Source organism: Lepus europaeus, chromosome 17 (genome assembly GCF_033115175.1).
Source record: "Lepus europaeus isolate LE1 chromosome 17, mLepTim1.pri, whole genome shotgun sequence".
Lineage (NCBI taxonomy): Eukaryota > Metazoa > Chordata > Mammalia > Lagomorpha > Leporidae > Lepus > Lepus europaeus.
Genome location: NC_084843.1, coordinates 66487445 through 66507970, shown reverse-complemented (window position 1 = coordinate 66507970; position 20526 = coordinate 66487445). Strand labels below are relative to the sequence as shown.

Here is a 20526-nt window from a genome sequence, read left to right as displayed (position 1 = left end):
TCTGTTGCCAGGAGGCCCAGAAGATTAACAATGGCTCGAGTCAGGCGGACGGCACCCTCAAGCCGGTGGACGAGAAAGAGGAGGCGGTGGCGGCCGAGGTCGGCTGGATGACCTCCGTGAAGGACTGGGCGGGAGTGATGATATCCGCCCAGACGCTCACTGGCAGAGTCCTGGTGAGTCTTCAGCCCCTCCCACTGCCCGCTGGGCCGCACTTGCTCTGTGGACTCCGTGTGAGGTTCTCCGGGCAGGTGGCTGTTGAGAGAGGGGCATAAACAGCCCCACAGGTCGTGGTGTTCTCCATGGATTCCTACGCCAGTGGTTTGTGGAGGGATTGGTGGAGAGTGGGCCAGTGTCGTCGGCGGAGGGGGTCTGTTGAGATGGTGTACAAAAATAGGAACATACACTTGTGTGTATAGGTATACACATGTGTATACACACATGTGTGCATGCACACGGACACACACACACACTGCTTGACTCTCTTGGTGCAAAAGGGAGATCAAGGAAACGTTTACCAGAAACTTATGGAGGCCCAATAAATGCTGGGGTCCAGGGAGCTCTGTGTGTGTGTGTGTGTGTATGGTGGCTGTCTGGGGATATTACTGCTGTATTCTGGGGACCAGGCAAAGGGCTTCTCTTGGGTAGTTTCTGAATCTCTGGCCTGGATCCTGCCCTTGGTGGTGGTCCCCATTCATGGGATGGTGAAGCTTGGAGCATTGCTCACGTACCCTGGTTTCTGATGAAGTTTCCTGAACCCATCTATAGCCAGGGCCCATCCTGCCTCTGAGTGCGTGTCCTGCTTCTCTCTGATCTGCTTGAATGGAGATTGGCTTCACTGGCTGGCCTTGTGGGTCCTGGACTTTGGCAAGGAACGTGGGTAAGCCAGCTTCTAGTGACCAACTGTCCTAATTTGCCCGGGACTGAGGTGTACCTGGGACAGGGTGCAAAGACTGGGAAAGTTCTGAGCAAACAGGAGCGCATTGGTCACGGTGGCTGGGCCCATGCTTCTGCCACCAGATGGGCTGCTGCCCCGTGGTGCCCTGCCCATCAGCTTTCTTAAGTTTGTTCTGGGCCAGCAGTTTCTCTGAGAAGGAGTCTGTATACAGGGGGTTCGTCTGTGATCCTGGATGGCAACTGTTCTGTATGGGCCACCCTCACTGGGCCTGCAGCTGATACTCGGTCAAGAGCCATCAGACCCATAGATAGGGTGAACAGGGACATCCTGATGGCTGAGTGGTCCCAAGGTCAGGCAAGAACAGTGGAAAATGGATGCCATCACTTCAGCCCAAAGCCATGGAGGAAGTCATTGTAGATGGAGAGAGATGGCAAGGAGCTCACTGACCAGGGTCCCTCTTGGAATGAACTCTCTGCTGTGTTTTGGAGAAATTCCTCACAAACTGATTGCAGGAAAGACAGACACTGAATGCCATGGTCAAGGAGTCAAAGGAGCAGGCCAGAGAGCCGGGAGGACAGGCGAGTGTCCCCAAGGGGTGGCACTGAGTCTCCAGAAAGGTCTGGCTGAAGTCAGCTAGTGGCAAGGAAGCGTAGAGCTTGGAAGTTGGGATTCTGGAGGAGGAGAGAGACACGGGCGAGGTCGGTTCCTGCATGCAGAAGATAGCGAATGGGGGCAACTCAGGCCCGCGGGAGACTGTGTCTAACGAGCACTGGAAGGTGACTTGCTGCTGACTGCTCTGTGGCCCCTGCTGTGTGTCCTGCCTGCTGACCGTCCACTGATGTCTCCGCTTCTCTTTCACGCTGTGTGAGGGTCCTTCCAAAAGCTCGTGGAAAGTGGAATTCAAAGGTTACGTGTGTTTTCCATGAATTTTTGGAAGGGCCCTCATGGGGGAGTGGGCTCTGCATTGGAAACTTGCAGAGGTGGCATTCTGGGTCTGGCGTCCACCTGGAGCTCAGCGGAAGCCCTGTGTTCTGTGTATGTGGTGGTGACGGTGAGTGTGACACTCACTCCTCCCACGTGGCCCACGTAGACAGTCCTAATTACCTTCCTCTGCACCAGCTAGGAGTTACTGGGCACCACCTCTGGGCTGTGGAAAACCAGGAATGATACCGATTCTGCTATCCCACATTTACAGGTTATTTAAGGAATATCTGGAGGGTAAATGCCATGAACTACATGGGTGTCTTTGTGTATGGGTGTGTGGGGAGGGGGAGGAGGAAGGAGAGGGGGTCACAGACGTCTTCACAGTGCTTCAGGGGGAGGAAGGCTCTGAACCGAAACTTGCATTTTGAGATGGTCTGAGCATGTGCTCAGATATCAAAAACGACAGCATTCCTGAGCTTGGAGACAATGAAAGGTCTGCCCAGCAGGCCGGAAGCTGTGAAGAGCATTGAATAAGTCATATCGCTTTTCCAAGTTGCACTTTGAACTGGGAGTTAGGATCCTGAAAGTCAGAGGAGAAGAGATCCTTCCTGAGCCAGTGAGCCACGGGAGCAGAGAAGGAGCCCCTGTCGGAGTGGAGGGCCAGCCATTGAGACCCAGGGCTGCAAAACAAAGGCATAGAGACCCAGGGAGGCTGTGAAGGTGGGCTGGGGACAGCTTGCAGGCTCTCTAAAGCCAAGCTAAAGAATGCGGGCTGAGCTTTTAGGACAAAGAGCTTTCCAGAGAAGGGCATCATGGTTGGTCATTAGGCAGTAAATGCTGGCGGACCAGTGGCTGCCCAATGCGTTGGGCAAGGAACTTGCCTGTTCTGGGACATGTGAGTTGTCCCAGTGGATAGCACAAGAGGGGCTCACTGCTGTGGTCCTGGTGAGGCAAGGCCTGAACTGACACCAAGAAGTGAAGACTGATGGGTGAGTGTGGATCAGACATTGTGGGCCAGGTGCACCCAGCGGCTGTGTTGCCAAGGGCTTCTGCAGAGCTGGGCCCCATACTGGGCCTGTGCCACTGGTAAGCGTGCTACAGTCAGACTGGGGAGAAAGGACCATGTGGCATTCAATCCCAGTCTCCTGTATGGCTACCGTGTTACGAGGTTCATCACGAAGAGGCAAGCAGGTCTGTCTGAATTTGTCTCTGTTTTACAATAGAGAAAATGAAGGGACAGGAAGGACCCGGACTTGCCAACATTGATAACTCTAGGAATCAGAGCCAGGCTCATCCGCACGAGCCTCCAGACTGACAGCCTGGTGCTTTTTGTGTCATTACCTCCCAGCTGAAGACAATGCCTGTTCTTTGCCAAGCCTCTGCTGCCTGTCACTTTGGCTGTGATATTTTGACATGACCATCTCCAAGCCAGCTAGGTCCTGGAGCTGCCTGGCCTGATTCTCTGGACATTTGCATGTAGAAGCACAGTTGGCTTGTGCCGCCGTGCCTGGGCTGCCCAAGGTGCCAGCTGCTCTCTGAAGGTCCCCGTGGAGAAAGCTGCATCTGGGCTGCTCAGGGTGGAGTGGAACCTGCTGTACAGGGAGCAGGCATCTCTGAATTCAGATGGGACCTGGGCACAGGGCACAGGCCTCTTCCTCAGGAGAAGGCAGGGCCTCGCTCTGAATAAAGACCAGATTTCATTTAGAAGTTGCAGCTTGCGAAGGAAGGTAACTCTGCCCAACCAGAACCCAAAGCTGTGTTTGCCGGGAGCTGTCCAAATGTTGATTCCTGCAACAGTGGGGCCCCAGCAAGACCAGACACCAGCTGCTCAAAGTTTGCCTTTCAGTTTTTTGTTTCCCTTGACGCATGCGTGGGAGCTCAGGCTCCACATCTGGCCCCTTTCTCACTTTCTCATTGTCACAGGCGAACTTCTCGAAGCTGAGATATGTGGGTGAGATCCAGCTGGGAGCGGATTTGCCAAGACACCCTCAGCATGCCTGTTGGGTCTCACATTCATTCATTCATTAATTCAGCAGGTGCTTTTCTTACCTGTCCCTGCCTGTGTTTCAGGAACTGGGCATAAAGCCATGAGCAATAGAGAGACAGGCTGTGAAGTATGTATATTGATATGCTGGATATAGACTTATAAAGCACAGTTTAGAAAATGACAAGTGACAATTACCATCCACAAGTACTTTCTGTATCCAATGCGTAGAGATTCAGCTCCAGACTGATAAAAAAAAATTCCTTAACCCCTGGACTTCTGGTCTCAGAATAGTCTGTTTTTGCCTTGTCTCTTGCCTGGCCCTCATGTTTAGAGCTCCTGGCTGAAGGATTCTATGTTAAAGTACACACCAGGCTGTCAAGGGTTACTGTTGCCTTTACCCTTTTTTTTAAAAGATTTATTTATTTATTTGAAAGGCAGAGTGATGGGGGGCAGTGGGAGACAGACGAGATACAGACAGAGGGCTATCCGTCTTGAGATCTGCTGCTTCACTCTCCAAATGCCCACAACATCTGGGGCTAGACCAGGCTGAAGCTGGGAGTGTGGGACTGCATCCAGTCTCCTGCGAGGTGGCAGGGACCCAAGTACTTGAGCCATCAGCCTCTGTCTCCTAAGCCCATTAGCAGGGAGCAGGCTCTGAAGGCAGAGGGAGGACTCCATCCCAGGTGCTCCAGTATGGGATATGGACGTCCCAAGCTGCAGCTTAACCTGCTGTGTCATAACGCCTGGTCTGCCTTTATGTTTTTTATTTAATTGAAAAATATTATGTAATTATAAAAATATAGTTACCTCTTCATATTGATGGGTTCCACATGCATTCAATCAACTGCAGATCAAAAATACTTGAAAAAAATCTCCTCCATATTGACCATTTAGACTTTTTTCTTGTCATCACTCCCTACACAATACAATGTAACAACTATTTACACGGCATCTGCATTGTATTAGGTGTTATAAGGAAGCTGGAGATGACTTGCAGTGTGCAGGGGGATGTGCTGTGGGTTCTATGCAAATGAGATGCCATTTCATACAAGGAGCTTGAGCATCCATGAATTTGGTATATCTCTGGGGGTTCCTGGCACCAATCCACTACAGATAACGAAGGGTGGTGACAATGCAGTGCATGGCCATTTAGGACCTATGGAACACGCGGGAGAAATTGACGATGGATTCCCCTTTGGGAAATGTTGTTGGCCAACCTGAGGGACATTTCAGTGCAGCGTGGGACGTCACCAGCTTCTCCCCAGCTGAGTGGCTGCTATTGAAGACCTTGTTCAGGACACCTCAGGTTAGCTGCTCTAGGCACGCGCTCATGGGATAGCTCTTTGCATCAGAGGTGGTTGTGGTCCTCCTGGGGAGCATCCAGTGAATGCGGGGGATTGGGAGAGGGGTCGTGTCTGTCTCTCTGGTGGCTGCTCTGAGCCAAGATGATGGCCCACGGAAAACACAGAGCACCTCTGTGTGTGTTTTACATGGCCACACCCCCGGATTCCTCTCTGTGTCTCTTCTCTTGTTCCCCCTTTGCCCTGATCTCCTTATTCTCCCAATTGAAATTTACATGTATGCAGCTGTGTGCTCCATACATTTTTGGGAACCACATTAAATCTCAGAATAAGGTGCTATTCACCAGAGAGGGCAAGAAACACAGAGTAGGCTTCGGTGTAGTGCGGTTGTATTTTATAGCCAACATCAATAGAGGGTCTAGTTCAGTTGGTGCCTTTTTCTGGTAAATATTTTAGACTCTGGAGACCAGGACTCTGCCATGACAACTCCACTCTGCCATTGTGCCTAGAAAGCAGTCACTGTGTGACCATGCTCCAGGAAAAGTTTATTTGCAGAAACAGGGGGTAGGCCAGATTTGTTACACAGGCCACAGTTTTCTGACTCTTGGCCTAGTTCATCCTCTTGCTTTAAAGATAAAGACATTGAGAGAGACCAGGAGGGAAGCATTTTGTGAGGTCACACAGCATGGATGACCGTACTAGGGAACTCATTTAGAAAGTTGACCCAGAGATCAACTCAGGTGCCTCCACACAGCTGCACCACCTCCATGAATACTTGGTTTATGAATAGGCCTCCTCTTATCTCAGAACACCAACTCCCTGGGAAAGCTGTCTGGGGACCAAGGATGGATTCACTTCAAGGTGTGAGCCGTGTCTACACTGCATGGGTTTGACTTCAACCCCCTGAGAGAGTCCGTGTTCTGTGTTTCTCTTCGTAGGTTGGTCTTGACAAATACCTTAGACTCTTTATATTTGCTTTCCCTGTGATCTTGTGCGGCTGCATTTGAATATTGCTCCAGGAAACATCCACCTCCAGTTCTATGAACTGAAAATATTTGCTGCTTGCTTTAATGTCTAGGGGATGGTTTATCAGCGTATGGAGAAAGAAAACACCAGCCTCTCCCGTTATCTGACAAAAATATGTCACGCGTGAGGCATTTGACATTAGCCTTATGGACCTAGCCGGGCCCGTTTTGCTCTTATCTCTGAGGGCCCAGAAGAAACTATGTATCAAATATGCCTTCCAGGTAAACAGGGCCCGGTTGGTTTAATAGAGGCAAATGGATGTGCATTCACTGCTGTGCTGCCTGCACGTGAAATCCGCCCGGCTGAGCCAGACGGGGGTGCACGTGGGCACGCGCATGCTCAGATACGCGACACTCGTTGTGTTCGTTCCTCCCATTCGGTGGCTCGTTGTGCTGGGGACATTGCTCATCTGCGTCCTGTGCTTGTCTTCCCTTAGACACAGCTCACATTTCCATCTCGTGTTCTCCTTTTTCTCTTCGATGCTCTTCCTGCGTAGAATTCTCAAATCGTCTGCAAATGCCCCATGTAGCAGAAAGACCGGAGATTTCATGGGACTCTCTCTGTAGTAAGAATGGCTCCGCAGTGAACAGGTGCCTCCTGCTCGCTGTTCTGTTGGGAGTAAGTTGAGGTTTTATTTGAGTTGATTTAATACCCCCAAGAAAGGTTTCTATTGGAAGGAACCATGTGTTATAGTTTCCCTCCAAGATTTCATAATGGCTCTATGTTGTATCCTATACCTAGATGCAGATCTTGGTTATCAGTCAAAAAGCCCAAGAAGGTGCACCCTGTTTGAGAAAAAGACTAGATTTGCTATTTGTTAACTCAGGTGGAAAAACACGAGTTGGAGGAGTGACTGAATTGAACAGGCCCCCATGACGGGTCGTGAGCTGCCTGCCACTGGAGATGTCCCAAGAGAAGCAGGTTCTCATTTGGTGCTGCTGTTGCTGGCAATGGGTCAGAGTTCATCCTCGCTGCTTTCATTAGGTTCCCCAGAATTAGGTCCAGGAGATGTTCCAGGATAAGATTCCTTCCTTGGGAATGTACACGGACTTCATTTATCATTCCCCTCTTGAGGCTGTCAGTGTGTCAAGGGGTGGAAGTGCCCTCACTACAAAGCAGAGGTCTCCCTTTCGCCTGGCAGCTTCCCTGGGAATCACCAGTAGGCGTCCTTTCTCCCGGGCATCATGGGCCAGTCTGCCTCACTTCCTCTTTTGTGTGGTGTGTGTGAACCAAGGCTGGTTTTCACATTTTTTCAAAGAGTAAAAATAAAAAGACTATTTTGTGACATCTGAAAGTCATATGAAATTTAAATTTAAGTGTCCATAAACCAAGTTTTATTGGAATACAGCCTTGCTCACTCATTTACACGTTGTCTATAGCTGTTTTGTACCACGCTACAATGACAGAGTTGAGTAGTATCTGCAGGATCCAAAACACCCACCAGCCTAAAATAATTACAGTCTGTCCCTAGGTTTTAAAAAAAAGTTTTTTTTACCTTCTCTATGACAGTATTTCCAAGTGACTGATGGCATTTGATCCACAAGTTACAGGTGGCACAAGGTAATGGATAAGCTGTGATACCTCTCTCCGTTTCCTAGGGATGCACCTACGTTTACGTCTATAAGCTCAACAAATAGTGTGGTAGAGACGGCAAGGCAGAGGCCACAACCAGTGGGCCTCCAAGTTCCCCAGCAGGTTTCCAACTGGGCTTAGCATGTGGAATTCCACTTCCCGAGGTCTAAGAATTCTGTGACAGGGTCATTGCCTGGGTCTCCCCGGGTACCCACATGCAGCCTCTGCAACCCAGGCTCCCCTGGGAAGCTCAGGGTCTGGTGCTTAGCAGGTGGGGGATCCCTAATCCGAGTCCACCCTGGCTGCTGCTCTGCAGGCTGCACGCTCCGTGTGCCTGGCTCTCCGGTGCATTTTGCAAAGAGCAGCTGTTAATTTTACTAGCTGGTGTGTTGGCTCCTCTGACCTCCCCAGGGCTGCTGTGAAAATGAAGGCGAGTTTCAGAAATCAATCCTCGGGTAGCTGTGGGCAGAAGAAGAACCTGGTCTGGGAACAGCCCGCTCGGTGCTGGCCATTCATCTCCAGCTCCCATGGCCTCTGGGCACTGGTGACAAGTCTCTACACTGCTGTTGGCCCTCTTGGGGTGTTGGGGGGAGGGGTGCTGCTTTGTCCCCTCATCTCCTCTATCTGTCCATCCACCTGTATCTATTTCTCCCTCTGTCCAGTTCACACCCATCTATTGATGTTCCCCAGCGTAGCACGAAGTCCCTGAGTGCCTTGTCAATGAAACGGAGCTCGGGCAGGATCAGTGCGGTGGGCAGGCCAGGTTGCCAACCTTCGCAGGTCCACCTCGCCTCTGTTTTCCCGGCTGAGTCTGGGAGGCAGAGCTCCTGCCCCTTTGCCAGCCTGGCACTGGAACTCTTCCCTCTCCGTCTCCATCTCACTTCTTCACCGGAACCAGCACAGAGGAGAGATGGAACCCCTAGCACGCACCCAAGCTCCTGCCCCTGCTTTTCCTTTCCCTAGAGGATACAGCCCTTGGGCGGGAGTGGCTGTCACCCTGTGAACGAGCCAGGCTTCTGGGCGTGGTGCAGCTGGGCTGTGAGAAGCCAGCCTCTGTGGCCAGGCTGTGGCATGCCAGCTCCACCACTCCCTGGGGCTTTTACCTTGGCCCTGCTCAATTCCCTCATCTGCAAATGGAGGTAACTATGGTCAGTCCCTCTTAATGTCATGGCCAGGATTTAAGGGGTCAACACAGTCAGACGTTGAGAAGTGTGCCTATGGTGCTGCCTAGTGTTTCAGATGACTTTACTACTGTCTGTGTGAGGCCGTGGGGATGCACAGGGGCTGAGGGTAGAGAGTAAATCCTTCCCCAGGGGAAGAAATAAAGCAGGCCCCAGATATCCCCAGATCCAGACACCTCCTCGAGGGCTCAGCAGCTCTGGGCCTGGCCATGCCAAAGGCTCTGTGTATCCCAGGTGGGCCCTGGGTCGGGTCCAGCTGGTTAACGATGTTTGCTCTGTGAATGAGCTAAATTCAGGCTTATCCAGGCTCTGTCCTTTCTTCAGCTGGCTCATGCCAGCCTGACTCACCATTGTCAAGTCTGCCAGGAAATTCTCACTTCATATAGCCTCCCTGAGCTGGCCAGAGGCCGGAGGGCGGGTTGGGCTCTCTTTGGAGCTATACGTTAGAGGCCTGTGTGTCACAGGAAATGCCTTGGCAGGATGACAGATGAGTCTCGTGGAAAGAGGGTCAGTGCACTCACTGTGGTCTCCGTATCTGGTCCCTGGATGAGGGCTGAGGCTGACAGGGCAGAGACAGGCTGGCTTCACAGGGTACCTTAGCCTCAGTATATGGGTGTTTAGCATCTTTTTTTAAGATTTATTTATTCATTTGAAAGTCAGAGAGGGGAGAAGCAGAGAGAGAGAGAGAGACAGAGGTCTTCCATCCGATGGTGCACTCCCCAAGTGGCTGCAACAGCTGGAGCTGCGTCGCTCCGAAGCTGGGAGCCAGGAGCTAGGAGCTTCTTCCAGGTCTCCCACGCGGGTGCAGGGGCCCAAGGACTTGGGCCATCTTCTGCTGCTTTCCCAGGCCAGAGCAGAGAGCTGGATCGGAAGTGGAGCAGCTGGGACTCAAACCGGTGCCTATATGGGATGCCAGCACTGCAGGCGGCGGCTTTACCTGCTATGCCACAGTGCTGGCCCCAGCATCAATTTTGATGTGTAGTGACTCCAGAGCCATGGGGATGACATGAGAAAGTCAGCCGCATCACCCAATGATAAAGACACTGATCTACTCCACACACAGGCATTTCCTCTGACCTCTCCGTCTGTCCATCCATCCGTCCATCCATCCCTTCAAGCATGCATTCCTGGGACTCCCACTAGTCACCAGACACTATCCAAGACAGCGTGTTGGTTCTTCCAGCAACATCTCCAAACATGTTAAAAGATGTCACACTTGCATTTGCCAGAACGCTTTTGGGTAGCACAGTTTAGAAGTAGAGTTTGGTGATAAACCAGAGCCCATGGCCTATCCCCAGTCCTCTTTTTTTTTTTTTAATTTAATTTTTTTATTTTTATTTTTTGACAGGCAGAGTGGATAGTGAGAGAGACAGAGTGAAAGGTCTTCCTTTGCCATTAGTTCACCCTCCAATGGCCGCTGCGGCTGGCGCGCTGTGGCCAGCGCACCGCGCTGATCCGAAGGCAGGAGCCAGGTGCTTCTCCTGGTCTCCTACGGGGTGCAGGGCCCAAGGACTTGGGCCATCCTCCACTGCACTCCCGGGCCACAGCAGAGAGCTGGCTTGGAAGAGGGGCAACCGGGACAGAATCCGGCACCCCAACCGGGACTAGAACCCAGTGTGCCGGCGCCGCTAGGCAGAGGATTAGTCTAGTGAGCTGCGGCGCCGGCCTATCCCCAGTCTTCGGAAGAAGGAGGAAGGGAGGTTTACTCTTCCAATCTGATCTCACACCCTGTGCATTCTTAGTGCTGGATCTCTGGAGCCTGCGCAAATGTTCCTAGAGTTAGGTCAACCAAGCTACCTTCTCTCCGTCTCTCCCTGCTCCAGGAAAGCTGGAGCCCCCTGGAGGCTCTGTGGGGAGTGGGATTTCTGCATTTGGAGGCCACCACCTTGGGAATTTTCATACCCAGCACCCCCCTCCCTCCCCCAAGAAGGACTTCAGAGCCTGTTTGGTGGCCTGACAGTACTCTGTTGGTTAGAAAACTATCCTGGTGGCCTGAGACACTCCTTGGAGCATTCGTTTTAGCTGCGAGGAAGCTTGTTTAGCAAGAAGACTCAAAAATAGAGATGGGGATGATGACAGTCGCCAGCCTTTGTTGTGGTGGGAGCACGTGCGTGCGAAGTCACACGGGACCACACGCATGCTGGTGCTTCCCAGTTTAGCCACAGAGGCTATGTTTAGGAGGAGGCAGACTGACTCGTGCCTGTGGGTCCCGAACATTCTGATTTGGTGCACTCGAAGCCCTGTTTTTAGGGACTGGGTCCAGAAGGAGGCTTCCCCCACCCCCAGAAGAACAGCTGCTTCAAGGGTACAGCAACAATAGAAAACTACCATTTGCCCTAAGAACTGTATGGTAATAAATGTTCTCTCCTGCTTCTGGAGGGAGGGAACTGGGACATGACAGTTGCTTCTCTTTCTTAAGGAATTAGGGCACTTGAAAATGCAATTAAGTGCACACCAGGCTCTTAAGCGCCCAGGCTATCTTTTTACTCATCTAGTTAATTTTAGTTCACAAAATTGGCCTTGGGTTGACATGGAAGACACGGTGATGGATGGAAGCAGGGCAAGCTAGGACCCCAGTGCACCTGCCTGCGGGGCATAGAGCTGCCCCTGTAAGCTGGGTGTCTCCCCCCTGGGCAAGCACGCCTCTGGGCTTGCCTGGCTGATCACAGAGGGCTACTCCAGAAAGTGAGTGGCTGCAGGATCCAGCAGACGGACCCCAAGTGTTGAGAAACTGTCACCTTTCTAGAAGGGTCCTCGGACAGTTTCAGCAAAGAGCCTGGATTTTTCTCAGTTCTGATTTCTTTTTTTTTTTTTTTCCTTTTTAAGATTTATTATATTGGCTGGCACTGTGGCTTAGTGAGTAAAGCTACCGCCTGCAGTGCTGGCATCCCATATGGAAGCCGGTTCAAGTCTCAGCTGCTCCACTTCCAATCCAGCTCTCTGCTGTGACCTGGGAAAGCAGCAGAAGATGGCCCAAGTCCTTGGGCCTCTGTACCTGTGTGGGAGACCCGGAGGAAGCTCCTGGCTCCTGGCTTTGGATCGTTGCAGCTTCAGCCGTTGCAGCCAACTGGGGAGTGAACCAGCGGATGGAAGATCTCTCTCTCTCTCTGCCTCTCCTTCTCTCTCTGTGTAACTCTGACTTTCAAATAAATAAATAAAATCTTTTAAAAGAATATTTGTTATATTAATTTAAAAGGTAGGGTGCAAACATCTGCTGGTTCACTTGCCAAATGGCTACAACAACCGGGGCTGGGTCAGGCTGAAGCCAGGAGCCAGGAACTCCATATGGTTCTCTTACATGGGTGCTGGGGTCTGAAGTACTTGAGCCAACATCTGCTTTTTTTTTTTTTTTGGCAGAGTTGGAAAGTGAAAGAGAGAGAGAGACAGAGAGAAAGGTCTTCCTTTTCCGTTGGTTCACCCCCCAAATGGCCACTACGGCCAGCGTGCTGCACCAATCTGAAGCCAGGGGCCAGATGCTTCCTCCTGATCTCCCATGTGGGTGCAGGGCCCAAGCACTTGGGCCATCCTCCACTGTCTTCCCGGGCCATAGCAGAGAGCTGGACTGGAGGAGGAGTAACCGGGACAGAATTCGGTACCCCAACTGGGACTAGAACCCGGGGTGCCAGTGCCACAGGCGGAGGATTAGCCTAGTGAGCCGCGGTACTGGCCCATCATCTGCTTCTTTCTCAGGGAGCTGGATCAGAAGTGGTGCAACCAGGACTCGAACCAGCACTCAGCTATGGGATGCAGGTGTTGCAACCAGCAGCTTAACCTGCTGTGCTCCAATGCCTGGCTCTCAATTTCCTATGGAGTCCCCTCCCTTCCCCCTTTGTGGCTGCTGGGGAAACTGTTGTCCTAAGGCAAGCAGGGGGCCCTTTTCCTAGCGCCCTCCCTTCAATCCCATCTTGTTTACACTAAAAATACGCTGGCACCCAGGCTGCATCACAAAAAGGTCCCATTTCTAGGGGCAGAGGCTTCTGGCTCCCTGACTCCCACCCTAGCCTGCTGGGTTGGCTAGCCTGAGTCCTGCCTTGCCCATGAAGGTGGTGGGGTTGGGGAGCCCACCGGGGAGGTGTCCCGACCACTCACCTTGTTTCTATAGCAAGGGCCTGGTTGAGACCACGTGGGTCGGAGGGTCAGTCGGGGACTTATTACAGCAGCTGGCCACTCTCAGAACTGGGTGCCTGGGCTTGGGCCCCAGGGCTGCAACCTAACTTCTTGCAAAGGAAAGCAGCTGTTTGCAGGGGCTGGTTAACCCCACAGGCAGCTGTGAGGCTCCCAGAAAGGCTGTCCTCACCCACCCAAGGGTGAGCCATCTCCCTCTGAGATGGGCAGCTTGGGTGCATGGCCAACTTAGTGAGAGGATTTTATTCCTCCAGGTTCAGGCTGTGTGTCTGTCTGGGCCTTAGGGACAGGGGCAGAGTGGGGATAAGAATCATTTACTTCCATCTGGGCAGCTGTGGTCGGCAGAGAGCCTGGTTCTAATCCTAGCTCTGTGGTGACCTGTCTGGGTGACCCTGGGCAAGTCCATTGCCTCTAACGGGTTGGCATCCCTGTGCGTAGAACAAGAAGGTAGCTGTGGCTTGTTAGTAGTTGGCTGTCTTGCCACCCACAGCATATCTACAGGTCTATGTTTTCTTATTCATTTTACCTGTCAGCAAAGGCTGCAGGGTTTAGGTCCAGCCCTTCGTGCCCTTAGCACAGTGCTAGGCACAGGAGGAGCTGCAAAAGCAGAAGGAACAATCATATTTTTTTTTTAGCTGTCATTGCAACTGGAAAGCAGTGGGATAAATCAAGAGCTGCCCTTCCACAGCCCTCTGTGAGCACTATGTCCCATTTATCATAATATCTAAAAGTCTTCCTGCAGCTTGCACGGCCCTGTGAGATACAGGCCTGGCCACTGACTCATCGCCTCTGATTCATTTCTTTGCTGCCTCCTTTCCATGTGGAGCATGATGTGCAGAGGGGAAGGGAAGCCCTTGACAGAGCATCCGGAGGCTCCTGTGGTGGTGGAGCCGGCAGGGAGGACAGATGCCTTGGGAGGAAAAGGCCAGACCCCAAAGGCCAGTTCCTCCCTGGGGGAGTTGGCTGCTTCTTCCTTCTCCTTTCTCCTTCTTCTTCTTCTTTGTTTATTTGAGAAACAGAGTTACAGAGGGAGAGATGCAGAGAGAGGTCTTCCATACACTGGTTTACTCTCTAGTTGGCCACAATAGCCAGGGCTGGGTCAGGTGGAAGCCAGAAGCTGGGAACTCCATTTGGGTCTCCTATGTGGACACAGGGGCCCGAGCATTTGGGCCTTCTTCCATCACTTTCCCAGGCCTCATGCAGAAAGCTGGATTGGAAGTGGAGCAGCCGGGACTCGAACCAGCGCCCATATGGGTTGCTGTTGCTGTAGGAGGAAGCATGACCTACTACGCCAAAGTGCCAGCCCCAGCGTTGGCTTCTTGGCCACAAGTTCAACCTTGGAGTTCCCTTCTTGAACCATCCTCAAAGAGTGGGAACCCCCAGAGGGGATTGTGTTGTGACTTGGTGTTAAGGGTGGCACCCAGCCCCCAGTGGAGTCCAAGAGCCCCTTTTCCCACTGAGCAGCCCCTGTGTGAGAAGCCCCTGAGCAGGATGTGCCTCTGTTCTTTGCTGGTTGCCTTGCTTTGATGGACATGGCTGGAGCAGGTCATGGCGCTCCTGAGAACCTGCCCTGCTTCTGGAGGCAGAAGCAGCTCTGTCCCTGCCTGTGAACATTTCATACAAGGCAGTTATTTAAATCAATGACCAGTGGAGGCATCCAGGGATGCTGAGGATGGTGGAAAAAATAGCAAACATCATTTTTAAAAAGCATTATTTATTCATTTGAAAGGCAGAGTTGGGGCGGAGGGGGAAGAAGAATCTTCCATCTGCTGGTTCATTCCCCAAATAGACATAACAGTCCTGGTTGGACCGGACTGAAGTCAGGGGCCTGGAACTCCATCTGGGTCTCTTATGTGGGTGGCAGGGCCCCAGCACTCTGACCATCTTCTGCTGCCTTTCCACCTCACCTTTGGGCTGGTTTGGAAGTGGAGCAGCCGGGACTCATTACTCAGATGGGGGTGATGGTGTCACAGGTAATGGCTTAACCCACTGCACCGTGCCAACCCTGCAAGTCGTTTGTAACCTCTGGAGCAAGTTGGTGGACTTGGGGCTGGTGGGAGCTGCCAGGTGACCTCCATATTGACAGCGAACACCATCGATGCTGCACGCGGTGCCCGCCCAGTGGATCTGACATTGCAGGAACTTCCAGAATGAGGCTTCCTTTGAGATTCACTTCTGAGACGAACTTTGAAAATGGCTGCAACAGATCCTCCGTGGGCTATTTCAGATGTTCCCAGTTTCATTAACATGATTTAAGCAAAGATGGTCCCTATCCTTGGGAGGAAGGGCTCAGCACTTCCCTGGATGCTGAGTTACAGACCCGCACTGCTCCTCCAGCTTGTGCCCAGTTTGCAAACAGCGGCTTTAGCTGGGTGTTTTCCCTGGAGAGTTTGTGGAGGATGCTGGTTTCCATAGCAACCTGGTCCAGAGGGAGTTGCCTGTTGGGGGAGCAAACCCTATGGAGGCAATTGGGCAGGACACCCTTGCAGGTCTGAGAGATACAGTTCTTCCTCCGGGGGGCTGAGAGGGAGGGGTCTGGACAGAGAACGGAGTCCCCAGCTCCTCTTTCATTTACCTTTCATTCAGCAACAGCCTCTGGTGCTGATTATTTCTGCTGTGGATTTTTATCAGACTTTGAATCTCAATCCTTTTGCCATAGGTGGTATATTTTAGCGATGCAGAATGACAGAAAAAGAATTCTGCTTTCCTGGAAGATAATTTTGTGTACATTAAACAGACACATTAATCCATTTACAAGAGAGCTGTTTGTTCTCAGGAATCTGGGAGAAGTCTGCATTTCTAATTCTGGGCTCTTCAATAATTTTCTAAAACTCTGAGGGTAAGAATGAAATGTCTTTGCGCCTCCCCAGGCTACCTCCTATACCATGATCTCAGAGAACTGGGAAACTGCCCCTCGATGGAATCCTTTAGAGGGTGCAGGGGGCGTTAGCCGGAGAGGGGTGCTTTTCTGGAACAGGGGAGAGAGCCTTGGAAAATGCACACAGTCACTGTCAGAGCTTCAGACAGTGAGCCAGGGAGGAGCTCTCATGCCAGTTTTTCTTTCATGGCGTGGGCTGCTCAGACCGGGAAAGGGGCCAAAGGGAAACAGGTAGGACTCAGTTGACCAGGTCTGCCATGAGATGACATGTGAGGTACAGTGCTGTCTCATCCCAGTGTGTTTTGGACCTAAGGGAGACCTAGTCCAGGGACAAGAGTTTCCTCTCCTGGGTGCCCTCTGATCGGGGAGCAGTGGCTTCAGCTTTTCCTGCTAAAGTTTCAAGGCTCAGCAACAAGGAGCCTGATGAAGCTCTGTCATAAAGATGGCTGCGATTGATTAGTGATGTCTGCCACGAGTGAAGGCTTCGAGGGTGCCAGTCTCAGTTTGATTTATGCCTTAGCTCTCTGTTCCCTGAAGCTTATTGTGCTGTGGTTAACGTGCGGCTTGGCAGGGTCATGCAGTCCCTCCCAGGTGGTGTATGGGCTAGCGTCTGATACCCCAGCTCCCTCGGATGGCGGACAGCAGAGCCGTCAGCTGCCTGTGCGAGCTGTCTTTTCCTCTTCGCTTCTTTTTCGTATTGCAGGCTGCCTCCAAACTCTTCCATCTGGAGACTTTCCTTAGTGTCTGGAGAGGCAGAGGGGGCGGATTTCTGAGCCACAGAGATTCTACAGATAAACAGAAATGGAAGCACAAGTTTTCCACTTGTTATGTCTGCTCCTGAGGTTTTCGAGCCGATCACAGCCCTCCCACTGCAGAGTACTCCCAGCCCACTCTTGGAGCCCCGTCCTCTCTCTCTGGAGACGCCACCCTCCCCCGGCACCTTACAAAGCTTCAGTGGGGGTTGATGTGTCATCATTTCCTCACATCACTGCCTCACCTCCTATTTCTTCCTGTTTTCTCTCTGTTCGGCTGTTCATGCTCGGAGCTTAATGGCTGTGCTTACAAAGATAGACAAATACATTTTGTCTCTGACCAAAAGCCGTCTCTACCCTTGGATGGAACACTCTGCGGGGTGGGGGCAGAGCCAGAGGCAGAGACCTCCATTTCATCCTGGGAGCCATAGCGGTTGGGTTAAGAGCTTTTCATCCCCATCAGGATGAAAATGGGATCCCGAGACTTCAAATAGGGGAAATAAATTGGAAGGAAGTCTTCACATTTGCTGGAGTTCCGAGTTCACCTATTGTGCCTGCACCCTGGCATCTATCTCATTGTGATGTCACGAGGAACCTTCTCTGGGAATTCATGCAGAACCAGGACTGGATAGAGGATTGCAGGCAATTGGTACAGCTTGGAAGAAGTCTGGTGCATCGTGTGCTTGGGCCATAACTCACTCTCACACTCTTCATCCGTTCCTCAATGTTGCTCCCTGCTTTCCACGTAACGGGAATTGGAAGAGAAAGCCCCATTGGCTGGCAGACCCAGGCTGGGTTTAGACTGTGGGCTTGTGATTTATAGGGCGCTTTAACAAACAGGACTGCAGTCTGATGTCCCAGCCGTCTTTCATACTTGAGGTGGCCAGGATTCCTTGTCAGGATTGGATTTGCCATGTTGGCTTCCATACCTAGCTATGTGCAGCTGTGTGTCCGAGGGCTGCCCAAGAGAGCCTTGTGTTTCTACTTCCCTGGAAACCAGCGCTGCAAGGTGCCCATGTGCCGCCCTGGGTGGCCAGGAAGTGCCCTGGAGCCTGTTTCGGATTGGCATGATTTGGCGGGGAACTGGTAGGGATGTTGTCCATCTTGGAAGCAGCCAAGTCCTGTGGGTTTCCCCTCTGTGCTCCTTTCTCCATTGTCCTGGCTTTAGCCCTGTGAGCACCTGTGTCATTCACGGTCACAGCTTCTGTGTCACTCTGCTCCCTTGTGCCCTCTCCCCTCTTCAGTTCCTCTTGCATGCTCTTGCCAGATGAATTCTCCCCAAGAGCAGCTTTGCTGAGGTTCCCGCATGCCTCGAAGGCCTTCTGTGTGTCCCCTTGCAGTGGAGCCCAGGCTCCTTGTGTGGATGGCCAGGCTGCCCATCAGCTGCAGGCACCCGCTTTCCCATCGGCTGCCGTTCGGCTCTCCTCTGTACGCTTGGTGTCTGCATCGCTCAGGTGCAGGGCAGAGTGCTCTGCCATCCACCTGCCTTGTGCGCTTACTCGCTTACCCATAAGCACCTAAAAGGCAGCACAGCTGAGAGGTTGAGAGCCAGCCTGGCTTCATGTGACCTTGTAGTCCTGTGACCTTGGGTCAGTGACAGAGGACAATATTATACCTACCCTGTAGGACTATTATGCATATTAAATGACCTAATATTTATAAAGTGCTTAAAACAGTAGCTGGCACAGACCAAGTATTATATATAATTTGTTAATCAAATATCGTGAACTGCAAGTTCCTTGAGAATAGGAAACCTGTATTTTAATTTTATAATCTCCTTTGTCTTGTACTGAGCTGAAATAATCCTGAGCCAGATTGCTATGAAAATGAAATTTAAATGAAAAAAGGAAGAGAGAGAGAGAGGAGAGAGAGAGAGGAAATATATTGGAAGGCACTTTATCATCTTTTTATTCAACTCATATTATTGAGTATCTGGAAGTACCAGGCTCCCTGCTGGATAGGTTGGTGATCAAAGCCGAATGAGATACAGTCTTGCTATTTAGTGGAAATCGGTGTCTAACTCTATTGAATGTGCAGGAGACACGTGATAAACATTATTCTGTCCTCATCCCCACGCAACAGCGTAGAAAACCAAGGCACCGAGTTCCCAATGGTTAGGGAACGTCGTCCTCCCCTAGCATCACAGCTGGGAGTCCGGGCTGGGTTCTGGTGACTCCGTGGGGCAGACTCTGCTGCACCACGGTGCTCCCCAGTGAAAAGCGAGTGAAGGAATGAGTGAGGATGTGAAAGCATGACGTGGCGAGATCCCAGAGACACATGACACATGAAACCAGGGACTTGCCACTGGGGCTGAGTTCAAAGTCAGGTTGGGCAGGTGGTGAACCCTGGCATCCACCATCCACCACCATTCATCCTGGGGAAGCTTTCCTGTGATGGGGAGGTGGTGTGGTTGGTTTGCTTCCCTTTTTGGCATCATCTCACCCCTGTTGCCTTGCCTTGATGCACTCCAGCCACTTCTTTTTTTTTTTTTTTTTTTTTGGCAAGCATGGTTTTATTTGGGGGGGGGGGGGAGTAGTACCTGGGACAAATGGTGGATGGAATAGGTATATAATCATTGTTTCTTTCATCTACTTTTATCTTTTTTTTAAAATTGAATCTTCATTTTTTATTATTATATTTTATTTGAAAGGCAGAGTTAGTGAAAAGAGAGAGAGAGAGAGAGAGAGATCTTCCACTTGCTGGTTCACTCCCCAAGTGGCCACAATGGCCAGGGCTGGGCTAGGCCAAGGCCAGGAGCTAGGAGCTTCCTCCAGGTCTCCCACCTGGATGCAGGGGCCCAAGGACTTGGGTCATCTGCTGCTGCTTTTTCAGGCACACCGGCAGGGAGCTGGATTAGAAATGGAGAAGCCAGGACTTGAACCGGCATCCATATGGGATGCTGGTACTGCAGACAGCAGCTTAACCCAGCAGCTTAACAGCACCGGCCCCTACTTTTACCTTAATGGGCCCCTTTGGAAGGTTCCCATAAGGACAGGGACAATACTTCTCCACTGGGTTTCATCAGCACTGCCTGATCAAAGCGCCAGGCAAGAGTCTGGAGTGAGGCTGGCTGGTTCCCATGGCAACCACTGCTTGCCTGAACCCTGCACTGCTCGCTTCTCTCGTTCTGCATAGATATGTGTGTGTTTATTATTGGCTTAAGCGGGGAGGGCCCCTGCGGCTCTGTGGGTGCCGTTTCTGCCCCATCGCTGAGCTCACTAGTTTGGAGAAGGACCCGCACAGGGGTGGCGGAAGCTCTCCGTGAAGCCCCAGACCTCGTGCTGTCTGCACAGTGACAGCTGTTTCTGGGGAGTTACCGACGCCCATCTAGAACCATTCAAGTCAGATGCCACCTAGGGGTCTGCAGTGAATCACGAACTGCCCCAGAGAGTGCTGCGCAGACCTCAGTGCATGGGCGTGTGGCTCGCTCCTGGGATCCCAGGGGCTGGCTCCGGGTGCAGGGGCCTGTGCAGCTGAGACCCGGGCGCTCCAACCCTGGTGGCTGTGAAGCATCTGAAAGGGCCAGTCTGAGAAGTGGGAAATTCAGTATGAGAAGCCTGTAAAATATCAGATTCATGGTTTTTAGTCATGATTATGACTTAAAGTGATAATCTTCTACATGGATTAAGTTAAATAAGCCATAGTGCTAATATTCATTTCATTTTCACTTTTTTAAAAATACCTTCTACCTGGATGGAGTGATGGTTGCATAACAGTGGGAATGACCTTGGATTCATGGAGCTACATGTATGATAGCCACATTCCTCATCCATGGACTCAACCAACTATGGATCAAAAAATTGTATCTGTACTGAACACATACGGACTTTTTTCTCTTATTTCCCAAATAATAAAGTGTAACAACTACTTATATGACATTTACAC

The 20526-nt window shown here is 51.5% G+C and overlaps 1 protein-coding gene across 3 annotated transcripts in view; it reads left to right on the top strand.

The window, feature by feature from the left end:
* KCNMA1 (potassium calcium-activated channel subfamily M alpha 1) overlaps positions 1-20526 on the top strand; it is a 782784-nt gene that overhangs the window by 233584 nt on the left and 528674 nt on the right. For all 3 annotated transcript variants that reach the window (XM_062214106.1, XM_062214104.1, XM_062214105.1), the window contains exon 2: positions 12-173. In XM_062214106.1, coding sequence (XP_062070090.1) covers positions 12-173 — 162 coding nt within the window. The remainder of the gene's footprint in view (positions 1-11; positions 174-20526) is intronic.